Source organism: Erigeron canadensis, chromosome 8 (assembly GCF_010389155.1).
Source record: "Erigeron canadensis isolate Cc75 chromosome 8, C_canadensis_v1, whole genome shotgun sequence".
NCBI classification, from domain to species: Eukaryota; Viridiplantae; Streptophyta; class Magnoliopsida; order Asterales; family Asteraceae; genus Erigeron; species Erigeron canadensis.
The window spans coordinates 48,658,061-48,679,485 of NC_057768.1; the positions used below are offsets into that span (position 1 = coordinate 48,658,061).

The 21,425-nt window shown below is 32.4% G+C and overlaps 2 protein-coding genes across 3 annotated transcripts; both read left to right on the top strand.

The window, feature by feature from the left end:
• Nucleotides 1-1,258: 1,258 nt before the first annotated feature.
• On the top strand, nucleotides 1,259-13,038 carry LOC122609901 (cation/H(+) antiporter 18-like). 2 transcript variants are annotated; one of them, XM_043782850.1, is made up of 6 exons: nucleotides 1,259-1,471; nucleotides 2,971-3,211; nucleotides 3,876-4,877; nucleotides 4,981-5,558; nucleotides 5,646-6,279; nucleotides 12,418-13,038. In XM_043782850.1, exons 2-6 carry the CDS (start codon nucleotides 3,020-3,022, stop codon nucleotides 12,883-12,885), a joined length of 2,874 nt encoding a protein of 957 aa, XP_043638785.1. In that variant the 5' UTR covers nucleotides 1,259-1,471; nucleotides 2,971-3,019; the 3' UTR covers nucleotides 12,886-13,038. The 2 variants fall into 2 exon arrangements, with proteins under 2 accessions (XP_043638785.1, XP_043638784.1); XM_043782849.1 differs by lacking the exon at nucleotides 12,418-13,038 and having other exon boundaries at nucleotides 5,646-6,689.
• A 5,435-nt stretch (nucleotides 13,039-18,473) lies between these two features.
• LOC122611029 (protein FAR-RED IMPAIRED RESPONSE 1-like) lies at nucleotides 18,474-21,303 on the top strand. The gene is made up of 6 exons (XM_043783981.1): nucleotides 18,474-18,584; nucleotides 18,775-19,290; nucleotides 19,349-19,534; nucleotides 20,296-20,521; nucleotides 20,609-20,828; nucleotides 21,180-21,303. Exons 1-6 carry the CDS (start codon nucleotides 18,474-18,476, stop codon nucleotides 21,301-21,303), a joined length of 1,383 nt encoding a protein of 460 aa, XP_043639916.1.
• Nucleotides 21,304-21,425: the final 122 nt, after the last annotated feature.

Consider the following 21,425-nt stretch of genomic DNA (forward strand, 5'->3'; position numbering starts at 1 on the left):
TTATAGTAACATATCATTAAATTAACTAATACTCATTTATTATCAAATTATACGAGTAGTAGTAAATTGTAATTCATTGGGCACTGTTCAAAAAAAAGAAAAAAATAGTGATTGGACATATTTTTATATGTTTATGTTTATACATATTTTTGCCTTAGCAATAGAGTTACAATGAAACAAAACATCACTGGTGACACCTGTTGAAAAAAAGAGAATACAAATCATGTTCTTAAATCGTTAAGTTAGTATGTAGTTTGATGCTAACTAATAAGTTTTAACTACCTACAAACATAATTATTCATGTATTTTATACAAAGTGATTCCCTAACAAAAGACCACTATTTAGTTTACCAATCCAACCGTATAGAATTTTCAGCTCGCTTTAACAAGTAGCGTAAGCAATGTTTTAAAAACCGGTATTTTAGTTATACCGGCGTGGAAAATTTTTCCAGTATTACCGATAATACCGGCCGGTACGACTATTTTTAACTTATTATATTTTTTTGTGTAAAAATCTTACAAAACTTGTTACAATTTAACAAAAATAGTCAAAATACAATTATAATTTACTCAAAAATAATACCAAATATGTATTTCATAACAAAATATAGGTTTTAAAGTTCACAAATAACAAAAAATAACATTAAAGTATCATAATAATTATTTTTTTTAAAAATCAAAATTTATTTTTTGAAAATACCGGAAATACCGGTATGGTAATACCGGAAAATACCGGGAATACCGGCCGGTATTGAATAGTGAAAATATCGTCAAAATACCGGACTTAAAATACCAGCGTGGTCTCCGGTACCGGTAATACCGGCCGGTATTTACCGGTATTTAAAATATTGAGCTTAAGCTAATGTTGTCAAAAGTTAACTTGCTCCAAAAACAAAATGTTGTCAAAACTACTCTTAAAACTTGAAACAAACATGATCCATCGGGGAAGAATTATTAAAGACCACCAATATTTGTGTGTGTATATATATAATATATGATCCTGTATCCTCGTTGACCCAACAATTGTATTTGTAGTCAAGTTACAATACATACACTAAAATAAATAAACTTTGAAAAAGTAAATAATAAATGCTGTGATAAATAAATAAATTAAAGAATAAATAAGAGTAATAGAAAAAAGCACAAGTGTATGAGATTGGATAATTTTAGCTATAAAGAATGGATTGACGTAAATTTGATGGGATCTATAAATATGGAAAACTCAACGCCTATTTTTTCTAAGAACACAACACCTAGTCCTCCCAACTCTTCAGGCCGGGCACTTGATTGTTCATACTCACACTATCTCCTCATAATCTGGAAACTAACACCACATTCCACCTTTCTCAATTTTGCTTCATCTTTTTCTTCTTTCTTTAATCCGAAAAATCTATTACAACAGAAAATTATAAAGATTTCAGCAATCTCTTTATCCCTTGAAAGATTTTGACAATTTCCGTCAAAAAATCAGGTATTTTTTTATTTTTTTTTACTTTTCTATCTGGGTGTTTTTTGTTTTCTTCAAGATTCTTTATCTCTAATCAATGGTTGTATGTATATATCGTTTGTATGATGTTAATCAACCTGAAAATAAATACCCACAAAAAAGATCGAGCCTTTATTGGATTTCACACTTTCTCTTTCAAGATTTCTTATATGATCACTGCGTGTGTTATTGATTTTTTTATTCAAAGATTATCTATCTGTTCTTCGTTTGAGAATTGAAAAAAGTGTGGGTGAAAAAATTTGAGAGTAGGGGTATAATGGTAGTTTCACAGTAGGAAACCTCCTCCTCCCCTATTGATCAACATGCACACTCAGCATTGGCTTCAATACAGGCTTTTGTCGCACAATCTTGACACGTATCTTTTTATGGGACGTAATTTGCAGAGTTCTATTTTTGGGGACTTCAAATACAATCAATTCATAACTTTTTTTGAAAAATATTCTGTTTTTATTGTATGTCGGAAGAGATATGGTTTACAAAATATATATAAAGTAATGGACTGCACAGTGCAAAAAACTACTCGTATATATATAAAACAGGGAAAAACTATTGTGTATGTCATTTCCCATATGCAAAACTTTCATCTGTTTGTTTCGTATATTCCAGAAAGTATCTGTTTTTGTGTATCATCACAAGAAACTTGATGAAAGTTACTCAATAACACACTTAAAATAAATCAAGATGTATTTCTAAGATTTGCATGTGGGTTTGCATATCGAGTGGATCAGATCCCATTAGTAAATTTATTCTTGTTTTTTTTTTTTTTAATGTATTTATAGTAGCATTTAGCTACAAGTATGTCTTGTCCTTAAACTTACTCACGTGTGCAGGTAAATGTTGTAAAAAGTCACATGGGTTATGCGTATATAAAAATATATGCTGGAATCTAAACTCTTGTTTATGGAATTTCCATGAAAATCCCACCTGGAAAAGGCCTTTTGTCTTTTTGTTTGAATAAAGATTGGTGTTACTTTGATGTAGGTTGGTCTTTTTAGAACATGCCCCGAGTTGGGTTTACAAATTAATGATTTTGAACTAATTAAGTAGCAAAGCAAGATTTGAGCGAAAGATCTAAAACTGGCCAATTTTTACTAGCCAACTTTGAAAATTAATTTGGTTTGGTTTGGTTTGGTTAGTAGAATGCGGGACCTACAAGATTTGTGGCTTGTGTTGACCAATAATGGGTCCTAGCTACTTGTAAAAGCAACTTGGTTTGCAAAAAATGGTGACCCAGAAGAATATCTTTGCAGTGTGAAACAATACAAGTCAAACCTTTGTCATTCGTTGCATCTTTTTTCAAGTGAAAACAAAAATGTTTTATGTTAGTCCTCCACATGCTAATTGAAAATCTTGGATCTGGCAGTGTGTGGTCCTACACAAACATTTGTTTGTTTGGATTTTATGTATGAAACACAAATTTATTAAATCTGATTATGAAGCTTGTAAAATCTTTTGTGATGCAGGCCAGGCCAGGGTGCTGTGACTTAAAGCTCGTGGTTATTGCAGTGCAAAATGGCTACTAATACTACTCACTGCCCGGCCCCTATGAAGGCAACTTCCGAAGGGGTGTTTCAAGGAAACAATCCACTCGATTATGCACTCCCTCTTGTAATCCTACAGATATGTCTCGTTCTGGTGCTCACTCGTGTTCTTGCCTACCTTCTGAAACCACTAAGGCAGCCTCGTGTCATTGCTGAGATCATCGTAAGTTGATTTCATCGTTTGTTATTTAAGCAATAGTTTAATTAACGCGCTCATGCACAATTGTTTAGTTTGACTTATTGCTGCCGAAAACACTAATGATTATTATAATACTATTATTAAGATGTTCGTTTGAAAATGTTTAAAAAAAAACTAGAGGTTTTCGTAAGTCTTGCTTACTTACTTTAGACACGAGCCCTTGATTATTAAACTATGCCAATAATGCAAGACACTAATTATTATACAAATAATTTAAAGAGGCATCAACGTGTTGTGTATCTTATTGCAAAGTCAAAAAGAACTTCTGCACGATGGATTGATAGATTTATACTTCAAGTTTCAATAACCAATACTGGTTTAACATGATTATATACGTATGTGTTAAATAATCAGTTTTGTACAGCAAGTTTAATAACACGTGCAGTACGTTTGATTAGTTATTCTGTTTTTACAACTTTTTACCCCAGAAGATCCAAACAATATATTTACAGTCTGTCATATTATAAACTTGTTAGCGTACAAAGATTATCGATAATTGGTTTCAAAGCGCATTGCCAAATGCCAGTTAATATATGTTCGTACTTAATTTGTAGGGAGTGTTATATTCATATACCAAACTGCATGCATATTTGAGACAATATTAATCGATAAAAATTTTGTTTTTCAGGGTGGGGTTTTACTCGGGCCATCGGCTCTAGGTCGTAATACAAAGTACCTTCATGCGGTTTTTCCTAAAAAGAGCATGCCCGTGTTGGACACATTAGCCAACCTCGGGCTGCTGTTCTTTCTCTTCCTTGTAGGACTCGAGCTCGACTTACAGTCCCTTAGACGTACCGGCAAGAAAGCTCTGTCCATAGCCATGGCCGGGATCACTCTTCCATTCCTGTTAGGAATTGGTGTTTCTTTTATCCTCCGTGGAACGGTCTCCAAAGGGGTCAACCAAGGCCCGTTTATTGTTTTTATGGGGGTTGCAATGTCTATCACTGCTTTCCCTGTGCTAGCCCGTATCCTAGCAGAACTCAAGCTTTTAACCACGGATGTGGGTAAAATGGCGATGTCAGCAGCGGCTGTTAATGATGTGGCAGCTTGGATTTTACTGGCCCTAGCTGTTGCACTCTCAGGCACTGGACGGTCACCAATTGTGGCGTTATGGGTATTCTTGTGTGGGACAGCTTTTATTGTTCTCTGCTCGTTTGTTATTCCACCGATTTTCAAGTGGATGTCTCGTCGGTGCCCAGAAGGTGAACCGGTGGACGAGCTCTACGTTTGTGCAACTTTAGGTGTTGTTTTAGCTGCAGGGTTCGTGACAGATACTATCGGGATTCACGCTCTTTTTGGGGCTTTTGTAGTCGGTGTTCTAATCCCTAAAGAAGGCGCTTTTGCAGGGGCGTTAGTGGAAAAAGTTGAGGATCTCGTCTCAGGATTATTCCTACCGCTATATTTTGTGTCAAGTGGTTTAAAAACTAATGTAGCGTCGATCCAAGGGCTTCAGTCGTGGGGGTTACTCGTCTTGGTCATATGCACAGCCTGTTTAGGGAAGATTGCTGGTACTGTCGGGGTTTCTTTGTGGTGTAAAGTTCCCTTCTCGGAGGCTCTTGCCCTTGGACTTTTGATGAATACTAAAGGGTTGGTTGAGTTAATTGTTCTCAACATTGGAAAAGACCGTGGGGTACAAAACTTTTTCTTATCAATTGCATTTACATTTTGTTGATAGCTCATTAATATATATACACATACTAATGTTGTTTCGTTTTGTTATGTTTTGCATTCAGGTGTTAAATGATCAAACTTTTGCGATACTGGTTCTGATGGCTCTTGTGACAACCTTTATCACGACACCTTCAGTGATTGCGGTATATAAACCTGCAAAAGCACCAACGAAATCTGAATACAAACACCGAAGAATTTACAGGAAGGGTTTCTCCTCAAGTCCATTCCGTATGTTCTTCACTTTCCATGGAATCAGAAACTTACCAACAATGATCAATCTGATTGAAGCCTCGCGTGGAACTGGAAAGAAAGAGACACTTACTGTTCATGCTATGCACCTCATGGAGCTCTCTGAGCGTTCTTCGGCTATACTCATGGTTCACAAAGCTAGAAGAAACGGGTCCCCGTTTTGGAAGAAAGATCCAAATGCTGACTCTGACCAAATTGTGGTGGCTTTTGAGACATTCCAGCAGCTCAGTAAAGTCTCAATTCGACCCACTACTGCCATTTCCGCTGTTTCAAGCATGCATGAAGATATCTGTAACGGGGCCGAGAGTAAAAAGGCAGCCATGATTGTTCTTCCATTTCATAAACACTTGAGACTCGATGGTCACCTCGAGACCACCCGAGCTGAATATAGGTATGTGCAATGATCTCATATGATGAATTGAAAAGGGTATGAACAGACAACGAGATGCTGACTTTATCTGTTTTCTTGTAATTTCAGGCACGTTAACCGCAAGGTCTTGGAGCATGCACCATGTTCGGTTAGTATCTTGGTTGACCGTGGGCTCGGGGGAAGCTCACACGTCGCTGCAAGTAACGTTGACTCACTCGTCACGGTTCTGTTCTTTGGTGGTCATGATGACCACGAGGCTTTAGCATATGGAGCCCGAATGGCAGAACACCCTGGGATTAACCTAGTTGTTGTTCGGCTCATTCTGGACCGTGACCTGGCCCACCCGGATTCAATTAGTGTTGACATTGAAGAGCCCAACAGTATTGAAGCTCGGTCAATGGATGATGAGGTGATTGATGAATTCAAAGAGAAGCTCTTGAAGGAAAGCTCAAATAAATACATCGAGAGAGTGGTTAAAAACGTTTCCGAGGCAATTGAGGTGGTTCGTGAACATAGCAAATGCCACCTGATTTTGGCTGGGAGGATGCCAGAAGGAGAGCTTGTGGCGGCAATGAGAAAAAGAAGCGAGTGCCCGGAGATGGGCCCGGTCGGAAACCTTTTGCTCTCGCCCGAGATGAACGTGACGGCGTCAGTGTTGGTGGTCCAGCAGTACCACACACAGCTGTCTATGCATTCTCTAGCTTCATTGAAGGAGGATGAAGCCACCACTGACCAGGGAGAATATGACTCTAACTAACTTGAGTGTTTTCTTTAGACCGGGCCAGTTTAAATTGACACATTGGGTTCTGTTAAAGGAGAGGCCCGTTTACTCAACATTCTGAATATATGGGCTGGCCCGGCCCAGCTGTGGACTATAGCGTATACGTAGTGTATATGAAAAGAAAAAAACGAATAAAGAGGCGGAGGGCGATATATACGGGTAACAAAGTCACGTTTGTGGTTCGGTATCGATCGTTTGGGATGCTGAGTATATGTAAATTTCATTCTTCTTCTTTTTCTTCTACATTTTCAAGTAAATTGTAATTATTATTATTATGCGCAAAATTAAGAAGGTCGGATGTAATTCTGTATTTGGCCTTTTATTTTACTTGAGATAAAGCTAGAAAGTAAGCAACACGAAATCCTTTTCTATCTGTCTTTGATATTGAGATAATGAGATTTATGACTCAAACTTGTGTAACTCGTTTATGGCAGTTGACATTTCAACTTTTGAAACATGTATGCATGTATGTATACATTATGTGTGCTATAAATAATAAAATCCACGCGTGTCTAACAAAATTGTGTATAAAAGGTTGAACATGTTGAAGATTTTCCATATGACGAATAATAATAAAATAAGGAATTGTTCTATTTTGAAAACCATTTTTTTTTATTAAATACTGTAAGAATTATTAATTTTTTTTAAGAAACTTTCAAAATAGCCTTTTGTGAACTTGTGAATGAATTTATGCACTTTTTTTGTTCACATGTGACAAACGGCTATATATAAGGTTTTGAAAAAAAATTTCTTTTGCAACATATGTTTTTATAGCGCTTTACATGTTAATGAACAAAAATTACATATGATCCAATATGAATTTTAGGATTTCTCATGGTTAAAAAAAAGTGGTTAAAAAAAAGTGAGTAATTAAAATAAGGATCCCCTATAATTATAATGTTATATATACGTGCTCGTGTAGGATTAGAGGCTAATTGGCCAATGCTAGTAATTGTCATTTTGTCCTTAACAACTGTCGTGTGAACTCCAAGCCGCCTAAACCATCCATTTCATTACGAGTATATGTTAAACAGGTCATCATAATAAGACTTTTGGCATGATAATTTTTTTTTTTTTTTGTTAGACTTGATAATCAACAATGGTTTGTGAAAACTTTGACATATTGCAATGAGGAGTTTTGATTGTTTTAATAATATTAAAATGTTTATTATCTTATAAAATCAGGAATACGTTATTGTCTTAGCCATCTTCAATGTATACATCAAGAAACTAAAATGATACAAAGTATAGTGCAAACCTTCTCTAACCAACGCTCCAAAATGGTACTAAAATTCGATACAATAATATTATATAATCAACGATTTTACATCAAATTTGGTGCTACAGTATTCATTGTCATAATTATACTTTGTACCATATTGACTATATTTTACAAAAGAATATATATATGTTAGCTATCTATAATTCTTGTTAAAATTTTACAATTAACCTATAAATAACCAAGTAGATATATATTAGTAACATAAGTTTATTGAGACAAAATTAATATACAATATATTTCAAGTTCTAATGCGAAATTAGTTCGAATACGAATTTGGTGTAAAAATTTGACACACTACATTTCGGATGACCATAAACGGCTTTTTATTTAAAAAAAAAATAAAAATAAAATTCAAACAACAACTGCACAAAGTTATAAATATAAAATTATAAAGTGATGATTGGGTGGTTAGAAAATTCAATTTGAAACTAATTAAGTCATAATTTATTGAATAACTATATTTAACAATGTTTTATGACATGTGCGAAGCTGAATCATTGAATTAACTAATTTCTTCATGGGCTGCCATAAGTTATCTTAACACTCAAGGCTACCCTTAGAATAATACGAGTAATAAACAAATCAAACTTTTTCAACTTATCGGAGCATTAAAAAAAAGAAAAGAATATTAATGTCATGACTCATGAGTTCATAAGCGTTTTGCACATCATCAGTACATTGAAAAACTCAGTTGTTTTAAGTTCAAAAAGGTTGCCTCTTTATATCTACAATTCTTACTAGAGATCACCGGAATTTGCCTAGTTCATATCTTGTTTTAGTTTTAGTACCATCACAATTTCGATACCAAAAAGTATTACCAAAGGTTAAGTGACACCGGAACCAATACTTATTTTTGTTTGTTTTTAATTAGGATCGATATAAATTAGTAGCGGTACTGAAAACACACAAATATCTAGTTAGTCTAGAGTTTCGGTGATTGAAAGGACAAAATATGATTTTAAGGGACTATACTTTGTAAAATTTTTGGTCCATGACACAATATGATTTTATGGACCTATGATGTAAAATTTGGACTCCATGCTACACGCCTACACAGTTTATCAACAGGAACAAAAAAATAAGAAGAAAAGAAAAACACCATTGCTAGTAAAAAATAATAACAAATGATTTGAAGGACCTATGATTTAAAATTTGCACTTGTTACAAATACTTACAGAGAATGCATCGACCATTGCTAGTTTCAAACTCTATGGAATCACTAAATCTTATAACCTTTCACAGTTTCATTCTAACCAAGATGTTGAGATACAATTAACAAGGTTACTTACCATATATGAATCGTATTAGACAAACAATTACTTTAAGTAATCAGCACATTCTTTTTTGATTTGTGTAATCAACTATAGCCTATATACATTTGAAAACTATATACATATCATGAGACCAATCGGAATCTATCAAACGTTCGTTACATCTTACATCACAATTTTCACAACTAGTTTTATATGATCGAACGTTAAACATCTTAAAATTACCAAATATGCTAAAAAATAAAATGATGAACGAGACAAACAAAGAGAATATCTGGTACATGACGTCGGTTCCATTTGAAATGTCATAGTTTGACCTTTAAAGTTTTTTTTCTTACCGCAAATAATTTTTATACTATATAATAGTTGATTGAAAGTTATACCAATGAAAAATAAATGTAAATTCAATCCGTTTTTGTATATATTTTTTAATCTGGTGTTATATCATGAAAAAATTATATACGGTTTAAAATGTAAAAAATTACTTAAAAGTAAAACTAAAACAATTAAAATAAAACAAATAAATATAATACATTTAAATTTAAAATATAAATTACAGTATATATTTTGTTATTAATATGTACTACACACACCTTAATTAGAATGATACAAAGTATTTATACTATCAGTTATTTGGGTCTAAAACCACTGGGCTTCTAATGTTTATACATAATCAGTAAACTCATATACAACTATACAAGCCCAACATGTTTCAATCACATTTTCTATCGTTTTCATAATTCATAAATGTCGATTTCGTATAATTTTTAATTTAATCAATCTTTTGAATTTAGCTTTCCGGTGGTTTTATGATGTATTTCCTTGAAGTTCGAAGGAAAGTATTATTTTTACCAATCCATCCATCAATAGATAGAGTAAATTAATTGCCAATATAGTTTTTGCCCATACATGAAGTTTTATCAATACTGCATTCATTTTCTGATGAATTAATCATTAAATATTAAGAATTTAAGGGATTTTTTTCTTTTCAATTAAATGTTATATTTCTTAAATTTTAATATTTGAACGTTTTAACACTTTGAATTTAATTAGGTTAATATTTTAAACCATTTAACATGACTTTCAGATAGAACTCACAATTGGGTGAGGTTTGGGTTGGTTAACACAAGTTAACTAGTTGAAAAATAAAAATGTTTAACTTGAATTTTACATGATATTAAAATCATATTGAAAAACTTAACTTTAACTCGTCGAATCAAATAGGTTGATGGGTTGATCAACTTCAAGTTGATAGTTAGGTTGGAGAGTTGTAATGACCACTCTAACTGGCTTTTTCGCTATGCACTTGAAAGTCAAAGCCTTCGGTAATTAATGGTATAAGGGGTCTATATAATCATGATTATTCAATTGTCCTACTCTAAAAAAGTAAATAGAATTTTATAAAATAGTCCTTTTGGTTTATCTATCAACTACCCAATATCTTATCTTATTTTTTTTTATTATATACAAAAGTAACTTAATGCTATATTGCTCACATTAAGTCTTATCTTAAAACTTGATAAATTACTGTAACATTTTTTTACAATATATTAACAGAACCCTAGTAATCACTACATTAACACGAGTATATATCCACAAGTATCACCGGATTATAGAAACCTTCATGCTTGATTTATTTACTAGTTTATCCACCCGCGTAATATGTGAATAATTTTAAAAATCAAGTATTATACAGTTGTTTAGATGATTAAATGTAAAACACCATGTATGAATTATTAGAGAGTTGAAAAAAAAAATCTTCTAACAAAAGAAAAAAAAAATCTTCTAACAAAATAACAAAAATATAAAAATGAAATCAGCTTTACGAAAGAAAATGGTTATGACATCATAATTATATTAATGGAAAAAATAATAATTCTATAAAACTAATTTGGAGGCATCAAAAATAAATTTTTTCTATAAAATAATAATATCATTACAATCATGTTTTAATTTATTTAATATCATTATAAGAAAAAAAATGTCGATTTTTGACCACTTTGTTTAGTGACAACTAAAATTTATTCACTAATAACCTTATTTAGTTACCATTAAGAAAAACTGGTCACTAACAAAAATTAGTGGCATAAAATAACATTTTTTGTCTCTAAACAAAATTAGTGACGGATCTTTAGTGATGAACAGTAACAACTCAAATTTTGGTCACTAATTTATCATAATGACCAAGTTTTCGTCACTAGTTTTGTTTAGTGACCAAATTTTGGTCTTTATGATAAATTAGTGACCAAAATTTTGAGTAGTCACTTTTCGTCTAAAGGTCTGTCACTAATTTTGTTTAGAGAACAAAAAATGTCATATTTTGGCCATTAACTTTGTTTAGTGACCAAATTTAGTGACTACTTTTTTCTAATGGTAACTAAATAAAAGTTACTAATGACCAAATTTTAGCAGTCACTAAACAAAGTCGTCACTAATCGACATTTTTATTTTTATTTTAGTGTATAAAGATATTTGTGTAAATCAAATTTAGGAATTTTGCAGATTGAAATTAGGACACAAGCTTTTATCCTTCATAGAGAATATCTCAAGTTTGAGCATTATTTTGGTGCAACAAGTTATGTCATAACTAGCATAATATTTACGGCCGGGATGAAATCTTTTAATCTTGACAATGTATACATCTTAAAGAAAACTGATTATATGATCAATAGAAATGTAATAGAGTATAGTAGAGTCTTATTAACGAAATAAATTTTTTCAGGATACATATGATTAAGGAACTAATGGTAATTTGTTGATGGATCTAATTAATTCAAGAAAAGCCAGCTATAAACTAAACCTAAATACATATTGAGCACCAACTTTACATGCTGGAGGTCTTAAGTTCGATACATGGGAAAGACATTTAAAGGATTTTCACATATAAAGTCCTCCAGTAAGTAGATTTAAGTCTTGTAGAGAGGGCATGGTTTTACCCCAATTAAATGTCATACATTCGGACGATTTAGTTGGAGGTTTCTACTTCTACTAGGTATTGAGGGTGAAGGTGTTCTATAGTGCGAACTCGGTTAAGACAATAAAAAAATAAAAAAAGAATATGCTCGATAGTATTAATAGAATGAGTGGTGTGTATTTTAATACTTTCACTTCATTTTGTTTTATATGATAGCTAGCCACCACTTAGAAACCTTTTTTATGGTGTACATGATTCACTTTAAAAAGTGGAAATATATATATTGAGCTATTGTTTATCAGAAATTTGATATAGATATCCTATTATTTGACTTTTGAAAACCATTTTCTTTGGATATTTTTTTACTTGAGTATATCAAACACATGTATCATACTGATCAAATTAATCTTTATGAACACTATCCTAAAACTTTCCTAGCTAGTAGTCTATATAAAGAGATCGATGAAGTGATAGAATGAAAAGCCACAAATCACTTGTCATCCATTTCTTCTACAGTACTTTTACTAAAACCCAAATTTCCAATGAATAATTCAACGACGACTTTTGTTTTATTCTTCTCCCTCTATATACTAGTGTCGTCAGCCTTTCCAGCCATTAAAAGACCATACTACCCATGCAAAAACTTAGTCTTATATTTTCATGACGTTCTTTATGATGGCCAAAATGCTGCCAACGCAACTTCCGCGATAGTAGGTGCACCCCAATGGGGAAACCATACGATTTTAGCCAACCAGTTTCATTTTGGGAATATAGTGGTTTTCGATGATCCAATCACTTTAGACAACAATTTTCATTCGGTTCCAGTGGGTCGGGCTCAAGGGATGTATATTTATGACACCAAGAACACGTTTACCGCATGGCTAGGCTTTTCATTTGTGTTAAGTAGCGCACAACATAAAGGGACCATAAATTTCATTGGAGCTGACCCGATTATGGTTAAGAGTAGAGATATATCGGTTGTTGGTGGGACGGGAGATTTTTTCATGCATAGGGGGATTGCGACTATAATGACCGATTCTTATGAAGGGGAAGTGTATTTTAGGCTTCGTGTTGATATCAAGTTCTATGAATGTTGGTGATATATATCTCCCTAGCTAATGCATGATTATCGATTGCTATAGTGGTTTATGCAATCCAACTGGCTTTATTGTTGTAGTCTTGTAATATTAATTGCATCTATAATATATAAGAGTATCTTTTCCTTTGAATATTATGAAATAAGAGTACTGTTATCTGAGTTACATGAACATTAATTCCGATATACTTGTTGATCATTATATAGATATATAGTTTGTATTTGTTGTTGATTTAATATACGAGTATGTACGTATTAGACATAAGTATATATATCTCAATGCCGTTCTATTTAAAAAATAACATAAGTGTAACTGCTAATGTATGTACTCGTTACAGGCGGTAAAAGGATACCAACGTCAGAATGGGGATTTTCTTACTTCCTTTAAGCGCAAAATAAGGCTATCCCACGATAAAATCATCACGTAGTCACGTTTAACCCATAATAATAGTTATTTAAAATATATGCTCCATTTCACAGAAAAAAAAAAGGTAATATTATTCATGAATTAATATTCATTAACCATCATTTTTTCGAACATTCGGTCGGTATACGACATCGGGAGAACCTCACCGTATAATGGTAAAGCCTTGCACGTACCCTAGACAACGAGATGTTGACCATGAGTCGTTACAAGTATTCAGATGGAAAAACCCCAAAGTTTTGTCATCATTAAGGATCGAACTCAAGACCTAACCATCTATACATTTATAAAACAAAAAAGTTACATTACTAAAATAAAGATTACATTAATAAATAGAATAAAGTAATATAAACTGCTCTGGCTAATATCACGACCCGGTGGCCGACTTATCAGGTCATCTTGGGCTAACGCTTACATACCGAATGTGGGTTTGTGGTCAACGTATCAGGTCATCTTGGGCTAACGCTTGCATACCGAATTTGGGTTTGTGGTAAATGTGGTCTAGTCAACAACGGGCCTAATCTACATCGAGACTTATTGGGTCCGGGGTGTTAGAAAATGATTGTTTTCGGCTCATAACAATGTCATCGATCCAAAACTGTTGGGTAATGTTTGAGATCACGCTAGCACACCATAGTTGGCCTTAATATAATAATTGGGCTTAGTTTAAACCCATATAATATATTTTGCTAAATCAGGATACTTTATGAATAACAAAGGTTCAATCTATGAAACCCATATAAATTGTAGATCGAATTAAAGACTGACTTTGTAAACTTAAAACTTGTTCAGTTAAACAAACATATGGAGTTATGGGTATACTTGCGAAACAGGTGAACATCTTTTGTAATTCCATTCTGGAAAATGATTAATCAACCTAATTGGTGTGCCTAAAGATATGCCTAAAATCTTAGAAATTTGACATGTGGAATGCACTAATTCTCTTTCCTAATCTTGCCCCCTGATTTTTTCACATGTCATCATCTTACAATTAGACACAACTTTAGGCATACCAATTAGGTTGATTTATCATTATCCTTCCATTCTTGATAAAAGTACATACATGTTTTAAAATGATTATTTTGATTTGATGTGCTTTAATTAGTACTGTAGCCAGAACAAAATATTATCGCTATAGATCTAGACCGTTTATAATCGAACATATTTAGATCTTTTCAAGTTAATTATTAAATCATCAACTAGTAACATTTTCATGTGGATTATTGGACACGTCGGTTGATAGAAGGCCTTTTATTTAGAAGCACATCCCTTGCAATTTATAGCTCACAAAGTCACAACTCACAAGGTCGCACAATGACTGACATATGTTATACTGGTACTCGTGTTGTCAAATATAAATTGACATTTTCAAAGTTTTTTGGTAGTTATTTAAGTTTGGTTACCAATCAATTAAAATATGTTTGAAACATGAATTTTTGAAATAAATAAAATCTATAATTGATTACATATATTTTCTTGTGGGTATATATATGTTTCTCTTTTCTTTATATCTTATTTTGTGTAACATTATCTTATTTTATAAAAATCCCCGACTAGGTTAGTGGACAACTAGTATCCTTCAACCGTAAGATTTAGTTGGACAGTTGGACTTGATAAATATCCGACTAGTTTATATCGACTTTGGGGCGTTATATTTTCTTTATTAGTTAAGATTTACTTTTTTTGTTTCCTTGAGTTTTCATTGGATATCTCTTTAGTCTAACTAATTGAGAGTCTCATCTTACCAAAACTTGTCTAATATAATCTCTAAATAAATCCAAAATAAAACTAGCTAAATGAAGCAACAAATTAAAAAAGAGAGAGAAAAAAAAGTAGTTAAACTAAGTTGGCTTACCTAATGCACAAGATATATGAGTTGTTAATCTCAGCCAAAAAAAAAGTAGTTGGCTCTACATTTTCTTCCATCTAAATCTATCACATTGTGGAAAGAACTTAATAAAATGTTGGTAAATGATAATCATTGTGTAAAATGTCATAATGGATTAGTTCAAAGTTATATTTGACTAGAGCATAATGCCACAATAACGGTATCTTCCACTTTTTTTCTATTCCTTCTTATTTTTCCTACTAAGGTGACCGTGTTTTTTTATTTATTATGTATTTTTGAAAAACATAAATAAAAAATAAAGGATGTTTTTCCAACTATACACGTGGTAAATAATGGAACTTGTTTATTTGAATCATAGATGTTTCAAACAAGAAAATTATATGGCCGTTGTATATAAAAGTTACTTTGTCTTTGACTATTTTACTCTACTAGAACAAGGTTTATTATAAATAAGACAAAATTAATACATGGAGATTCACCACGCAGAAGAATATATTGATACACAATTATATTCATAATTCCAAGGTGATTTTCAATTAAAAAATTATTAATTTATTCATTTTATATTAATACCTATTATATTTTAGGCTAATTGCTTGGAAAGCACTCCAACTTTGACACTTTTACTTTTCTGGGGTCCTAACAAAAAAAAGTTCTATTTGGAGGAAAAAACCCGGATAAAATGACTTTTCTGAGGCCGCACCTATTTTTTGCTTACGTGTCCTGGATCTATCCGGTTTTAATAATATTTTAATATACTATCTACCAGGTCATTTTAATTTATTTAATTCAGATTAAAAAATCTAGATATATAATCCATATTCAACATATATCTACCTACAAAACTAGATCTGGCCATATACTTCACCATCTATACATATAACAACACAATTAAGCAAATCAACATATATCTATATATATATATTTCAATCCAACATATCACAATTGGAATCTTTTACCACGAGCGTCGAGCTATGATTTGAAAATTGAAGATATTGAAGATAATATAGATATCGAAAGTTGTGTGATGATTCAAATGATATTTTGAAGTGACTAATCATGATGTCAGATGTATGGAAATGATAATTTTGAAAAACTGAGATCGTGAACGGAAAGAAATCATAATATCGCTCATCATCTTCTTCTAGTGAATATATATATATATATATATATATAGGGGGGATAAAGTTAGTCCAACCAATAAAAAAAGTCCATGGGACCAGATCTGGGCCGTTCATTCTCAAGATCTGATCAAAAACACGGAAGGGTAATATGGTCCTTTTACGTTCACTAATATAAATAACAGAAAGTTGTAAGATTCCAACCTGAAACCCGAATAACTAATCAACGTCCCTCAGCACCGTCGACCGTCAATCTCTCCACCGTCGACCGTCGACATCCATCATCTGCAACCGTCGTCATCTCAATAAACACCTTCTTCTTCTTCCTCGTTAACATCAGATCCCGGCTATTAATCCTATCGGATAAATTTTGCGAATCAGGAAGCTAGGGTTCGGAATATTTTGTAATTATTCCGGCCAGCGGCGTTTGGTACCACCTTCCTGAGAATTTCCGAACCGTCTTCTTCTTCTTCAGCGGTGTTTTGTTCTTCTTCAAATTTCCGGCGAAGTTTCCAATACAAATGGAAAATTTCGATGAAGAAGTTAATTCAACCGGAAACAACGCTCAATCTGAATCAAGTAAGTAATTTCTTTTCTAATTATTCTATAATTTACTATCAATTTAATTTTGAATCAACTGTATTTTATTTTAATAATATATGTTGGTTTACTAATACATTTTATTAAATATTTGTATGAGCTTCAAATATCGCATTAACCTGCAAAAATAGATAATGCGATTTATATGATAACTCTGTGTTTAACTGACCTATTTTATTAAAAATGCGTTTGATTACGATTTTAAATTTACAATTAGATGTGATCCTTTTTTTTTATATATATTGTTTAAAAAAAATAGTATTCCGTAGCTTATGCATGCGTATGTTAATATAACTACAAGTTACACGTTGGTAACTTGTAAATTACAAATATAACTATAATAAAGTGTTATGTAATTTGTAACTTACACATGTAAACTATGTAACTTATAACTTAAACATCTAAAATATATAACTTAGACATGTGTAAGCTAAAATAAGTAAAACTTACACATGTGTAAACTATGTAGGTTATGCATAGGTAAGTTAGTATAACTGTAACCTGTAAGTTGATAATATAAATACAACAATATTCCTATTTTGTTACAGGTTCCTTTAGTGTATCTACAAGAACTTCTTACAACAATTCAGGGTTTTCTTCATACGATGAAGAAGATCCAGTTATTTATCCAGATGCACCACAGGAGTTCATACCAGTTAAAGGAGATATTTTTGAGAGTCTAGAAAAATGTATTGAGATGTATGAAAGATATTCTTACCATCCAGGTTTTGACATTAGAAAGTCAACACAAAAGAAATTACTGAGTGGAATAGTGAAGGAAAGGTATCTTTTGTGTAACAAGGCAGGAAACACTCGAGGTGTTACAAGGGATACAACAAGTGTTGAGAAAAGGCAGCGGACTTCATCAATACATGTTACTGGTTGCAAAGCAAAAGCTATTTTCAAGATTGTTGAAGGAGGTGACTCATATGTTTTAGATACATTTGAGCCAAGACACAATCACCAAATGGTTCCAAAAGAACATAGGCATTTATTGAAGAAATCAAGACAGTTAGGTTTTGCCGAAATTAATTTCATACATAAGGTATCCACTTCAAACATAGGGGCAAGAAGAGCTCACCATATATATAGCAACATTCAAGGTTCATACAAAAAAACCCATGGGACAGTTACAGATTTCAAGAACCATAAAACTGCCATAGATTGTTTTATAGGATTAGATAACGCCCAGATGCTGATTAACAAAATGGAAAACACATTACAATGTGTCAGAGCTTTTTCTTTCAATTACAAGGTAGAAGACAAACATCTTGCTGGTCTTTTTTGGGCGGATGAAACGGCTAAGTTGAACTTCAAGGAGTTTGGAGACATTATCTCGTTTGATGCTACATATAGGACAAATAAGTAAGTGCACTTAAAATGAAAATTTCTATTACATATTTTTACTATGTAGTTTGCAAATCTAACTGTTGCGTTTTTATTAATTTAGGTACAACTTAATATTTGTACCTTTCACCGCAATTGATAACCACAAAAAAACAGTATCAATTGGAGTCGGCATGCTGCACAACGAAAAGTCAGATTCTTACAAGTGGCTACTTAAAAAATTTCTGCAAGCATTTGGCAGCCAACCGAAGATGGTGGTTACGGATCAAGATCCTGCAATGAAGAAAGCAATTGAGGCTGTTTTACTAGAGTCAAGACATACGCTTTGCATGTGGCACATTACGCAAAAGCTTCCATCAAAGGTAAATGAATCTGCTTGTTTGTGTAGCTTTTGATATTGTTTTGTTAATTGCATCATGATAGTTATCAGACTGTTTATTACTTTTAGTGTGTTTTTATTCAAAAAAAAGTAGCATACTACTGGTAGTCTAGGATGTTTATTCCATGTTTTATGATTTTAGTAAATTTCACTAATGAATTTTGAATATCTAGGTGGGAAACGATATGTTTGAGCATTCAGATTTCAAAAAGAAATTCAATGATATAGTGTGGAATTTGTCGATAGATACAAATACGTTTGAGAAGAAATGGTTTGAAATAATAAAGGAGTTTGATTTGGAGGATCATGAATGGTTTACTCACATGTATAGCATCAGATCAACATGGATACCAGCGTATTTTAGAGACTTATATATGTCGGGTTTAATGAGGACCACATCCAGGTCAGAGAGCGAGAATTCATTTTTCAGCAACTTTACAACTGAGAAATCGACTTTGGTTCATTTTATGTTGTCATATGAATCGGCTATGGAGAAGCAAGAAAGCAGATTAGAGTTTTTGGATCATCAATCTCTTATAAAAACAACACGGTTTTCAACGCGTCTTAATATCGAAAAACAAGCATGTGATGTCTACACCCGTGCAATCTTCCTACTTGTTCAAAATGAGATTCAAATATCCATTTATGATTGTGCTCAGATTTCTGTTAATTCAGAAGAAGGTGTTGATGTGATTTTGATTAGAGAAATAAAAGAAATGCATAAAAGAACTGGAAAGTCTGTTGAAGAAGAAAAGAGGAAGAAGAAAAGGAAAAAAAAAGGGTGTTGAAGAGGACGAAGAAGAAGTTGAAGATCTAAGAACTGTAGAGGGAGAAGAAATTGAGGATACAAATAGAGCCTTATTTTCAAAAGATCAAGAAAACTCTGCAAGTACATCCAACAATGAAAGAGTTAAAAAGACGTTTATTTTCAAGGTACTTCTACTGTTTATAGTTTTTAAACTAGAAAAATTGTTCTTTATTCATATTATGTTGAATTGTTTTGTACATAACAGACTTTATTGGGATTATATGTGCTGATGTGTTTAACATCTATTTTCTTTTAAGAAGGTCGTCGTTTTATGGCACAGAATGTTAATTATAGAACTCACTTAGAGTAAGTTGTGTATTGGCACTAGTTGAATAAATCTGCAGGTAGTGACTTTGGAATAAATTACATTACTTAGTTGTCTACAAATAGGTGACACCTGAACATGTGAATATGTGATCTTGCCCAAGGCGGAGAGATATTAGTTTAGTAACGTAGGAATAGGAAGGTTTATTTGAAGTATCAGGCATTTATCTTGGATATATGAATAATAAATATGAGTACTTGAATGAGTGTTACGATTTCCACCTTCTGAAATTTTCATATTATATTATAAAAGTGTATCATTATTTAAAGAAAAAGTTTTTTGAAATTTGAACAATTGAACATCATTCTGCTAGTTTCAGTCATATGTTTAAACTCCATGAAAAGACCACATCTGAAATCTGGATCTGGATCCATCATATGACACTGAATAATTAATTATATCTCTGAATGGTATTAATTTGTTTCAGTCAAGTGTATTAATTTGTTTGTTGTGTTGCTTGTTAAGTTGATACATAACAGAGCAGATCAGACAGTTGTATGTAGCTGCAAGACATTTGAACGTTATGGCTTCTTGTGTAGACATGTCTTTTGCATGTTCAAGGCCAACGGTATTGAACAAATACCAGAAAAGTACATTATTAGGCGTTGGAGAAAGGATCTAATTCTTCCAGGAATGAGAACAAGAAGAACAAGGTATGGAGAATCAAATGAAGAGTTTGAAAGGCTAACAAATGAAGCTCATTACATTGTTGAGAATTGCATGACCTTGTTTGGAAATGATGAAGCTATGCTTTCAGCATTTGTTGATAAAGTTAGATCATTAAAAGGTGAGATTTAAGATGGGTTTACAAATGCTGGAATAAAGAACAAGGATAAGATCATTGAAAGTTTCTTAGGTGTGACAAAACCTGCAGAAAGAAAAATTGAAAACCCAGAAGTAGAAGGATTCAAAGGTTGTGGAAGAAGATTAAAGAGTTCAAAGGAAATTGCAATGGAACAGTCAATGAAGCATAAACGAAAATATGCAAGTTGTGGAAGGATGACTTTTCATGACAAAAGAAATTGTGCGAAGAAAACAAAAGAGGAAGAAGAAAAAAGAGCCAAGGCTGAAGCTCTTAAAGCCTCCAAAAAGAAGTAAATTGAGGACAATAGATTTTTATTGAATGAAGCAATTTTTCCATTATTGTTTTGTAATTCATTTCAATCTTTATTTTATGTTCTACTGTTGACAGTTAAAAACCATTTTAAGCTGTTTTTTTTCCACAATATATTAACTTTTGAAGGTCATTTTGCTTATGAAGGTTGTTTTAGTATTTGAAGAACAATATATGTTTATGTGATGGTTTCCATTATATTATATCAGTGGCCAGATCAAGTAAAGTGTATTGATTGTTTGAAGGATACATTTATAAGTAATTCGTCCAAAATGGAGCTTTTGCATTATGTTATTGTGGATGGAACTTGATCAGACCTTGGTGACTGCAGAAAGTATTACCAACGCAATAAGTTTAAGAGTCATGAGTATGAGAAAGTGCCTGAAATTGTGTTTTGGGATCTTAGAGATTCGCCTTCTACTCCAGTGATTGCCAATCAAAAGGAAGTCTCTTAAAAAATGTATTGGTTTAGTTGGGCTTCAGAACTTTAACTTATGGACTGGTTGTGAAAGTGTACTCCATAAAAAAATTAAATTTGATATTTGTTTTGTCAATTTTTTATCAAGTTATTTGACGT

Excerpts from the sequence above, each read along its gene's own strand:
- LOC122609901 (XM_043782850.1), top strand. The coding sequence starts at position 3,020 with ATGGCTACTAATACTACTCACTGCCCGGCCCCTATGAAGGCAACTTCC. Across the intron at positions 3,212-3,875 it reads GTGTCATTGCTGAGATCATC|GGTGGGGTTTTACTCGGGCC; the intron begins GTAAGTTGATTT and ends TTTGTTTTTCAG. Across the intron at positions 6,280-12,417 it reads CCACCACTGACCAGGGAGAA|CCATGCAAAAACTTAGTCTT; the intron begins TATGACTCTAAC and ends AGACCATACTAC.
- LOC122611029 (XM_043783981.1), top strand. The coding sequence starts at position 18,474 with ATGGTGGTTACGGATCAAGATCCTGCAATGAAGAAAGCAATTGAGGCT. Across the intron at positions 19,291-19,348 it reads ATTCAGAAGAAGGTGTTGAT|AAGAAAAGAGGAAGAAGAAA; the intron begins GTGATTTTGATT and ends AGTCTGTTGAAG. Across the intron at positions 19,535-20,295 it reads AAAAGACGTTTATTTTCAAG|GCCAACGGTATTGAACAAAT; the intron begins GTACTTCTACTG and ends TGCATGTTCAAG.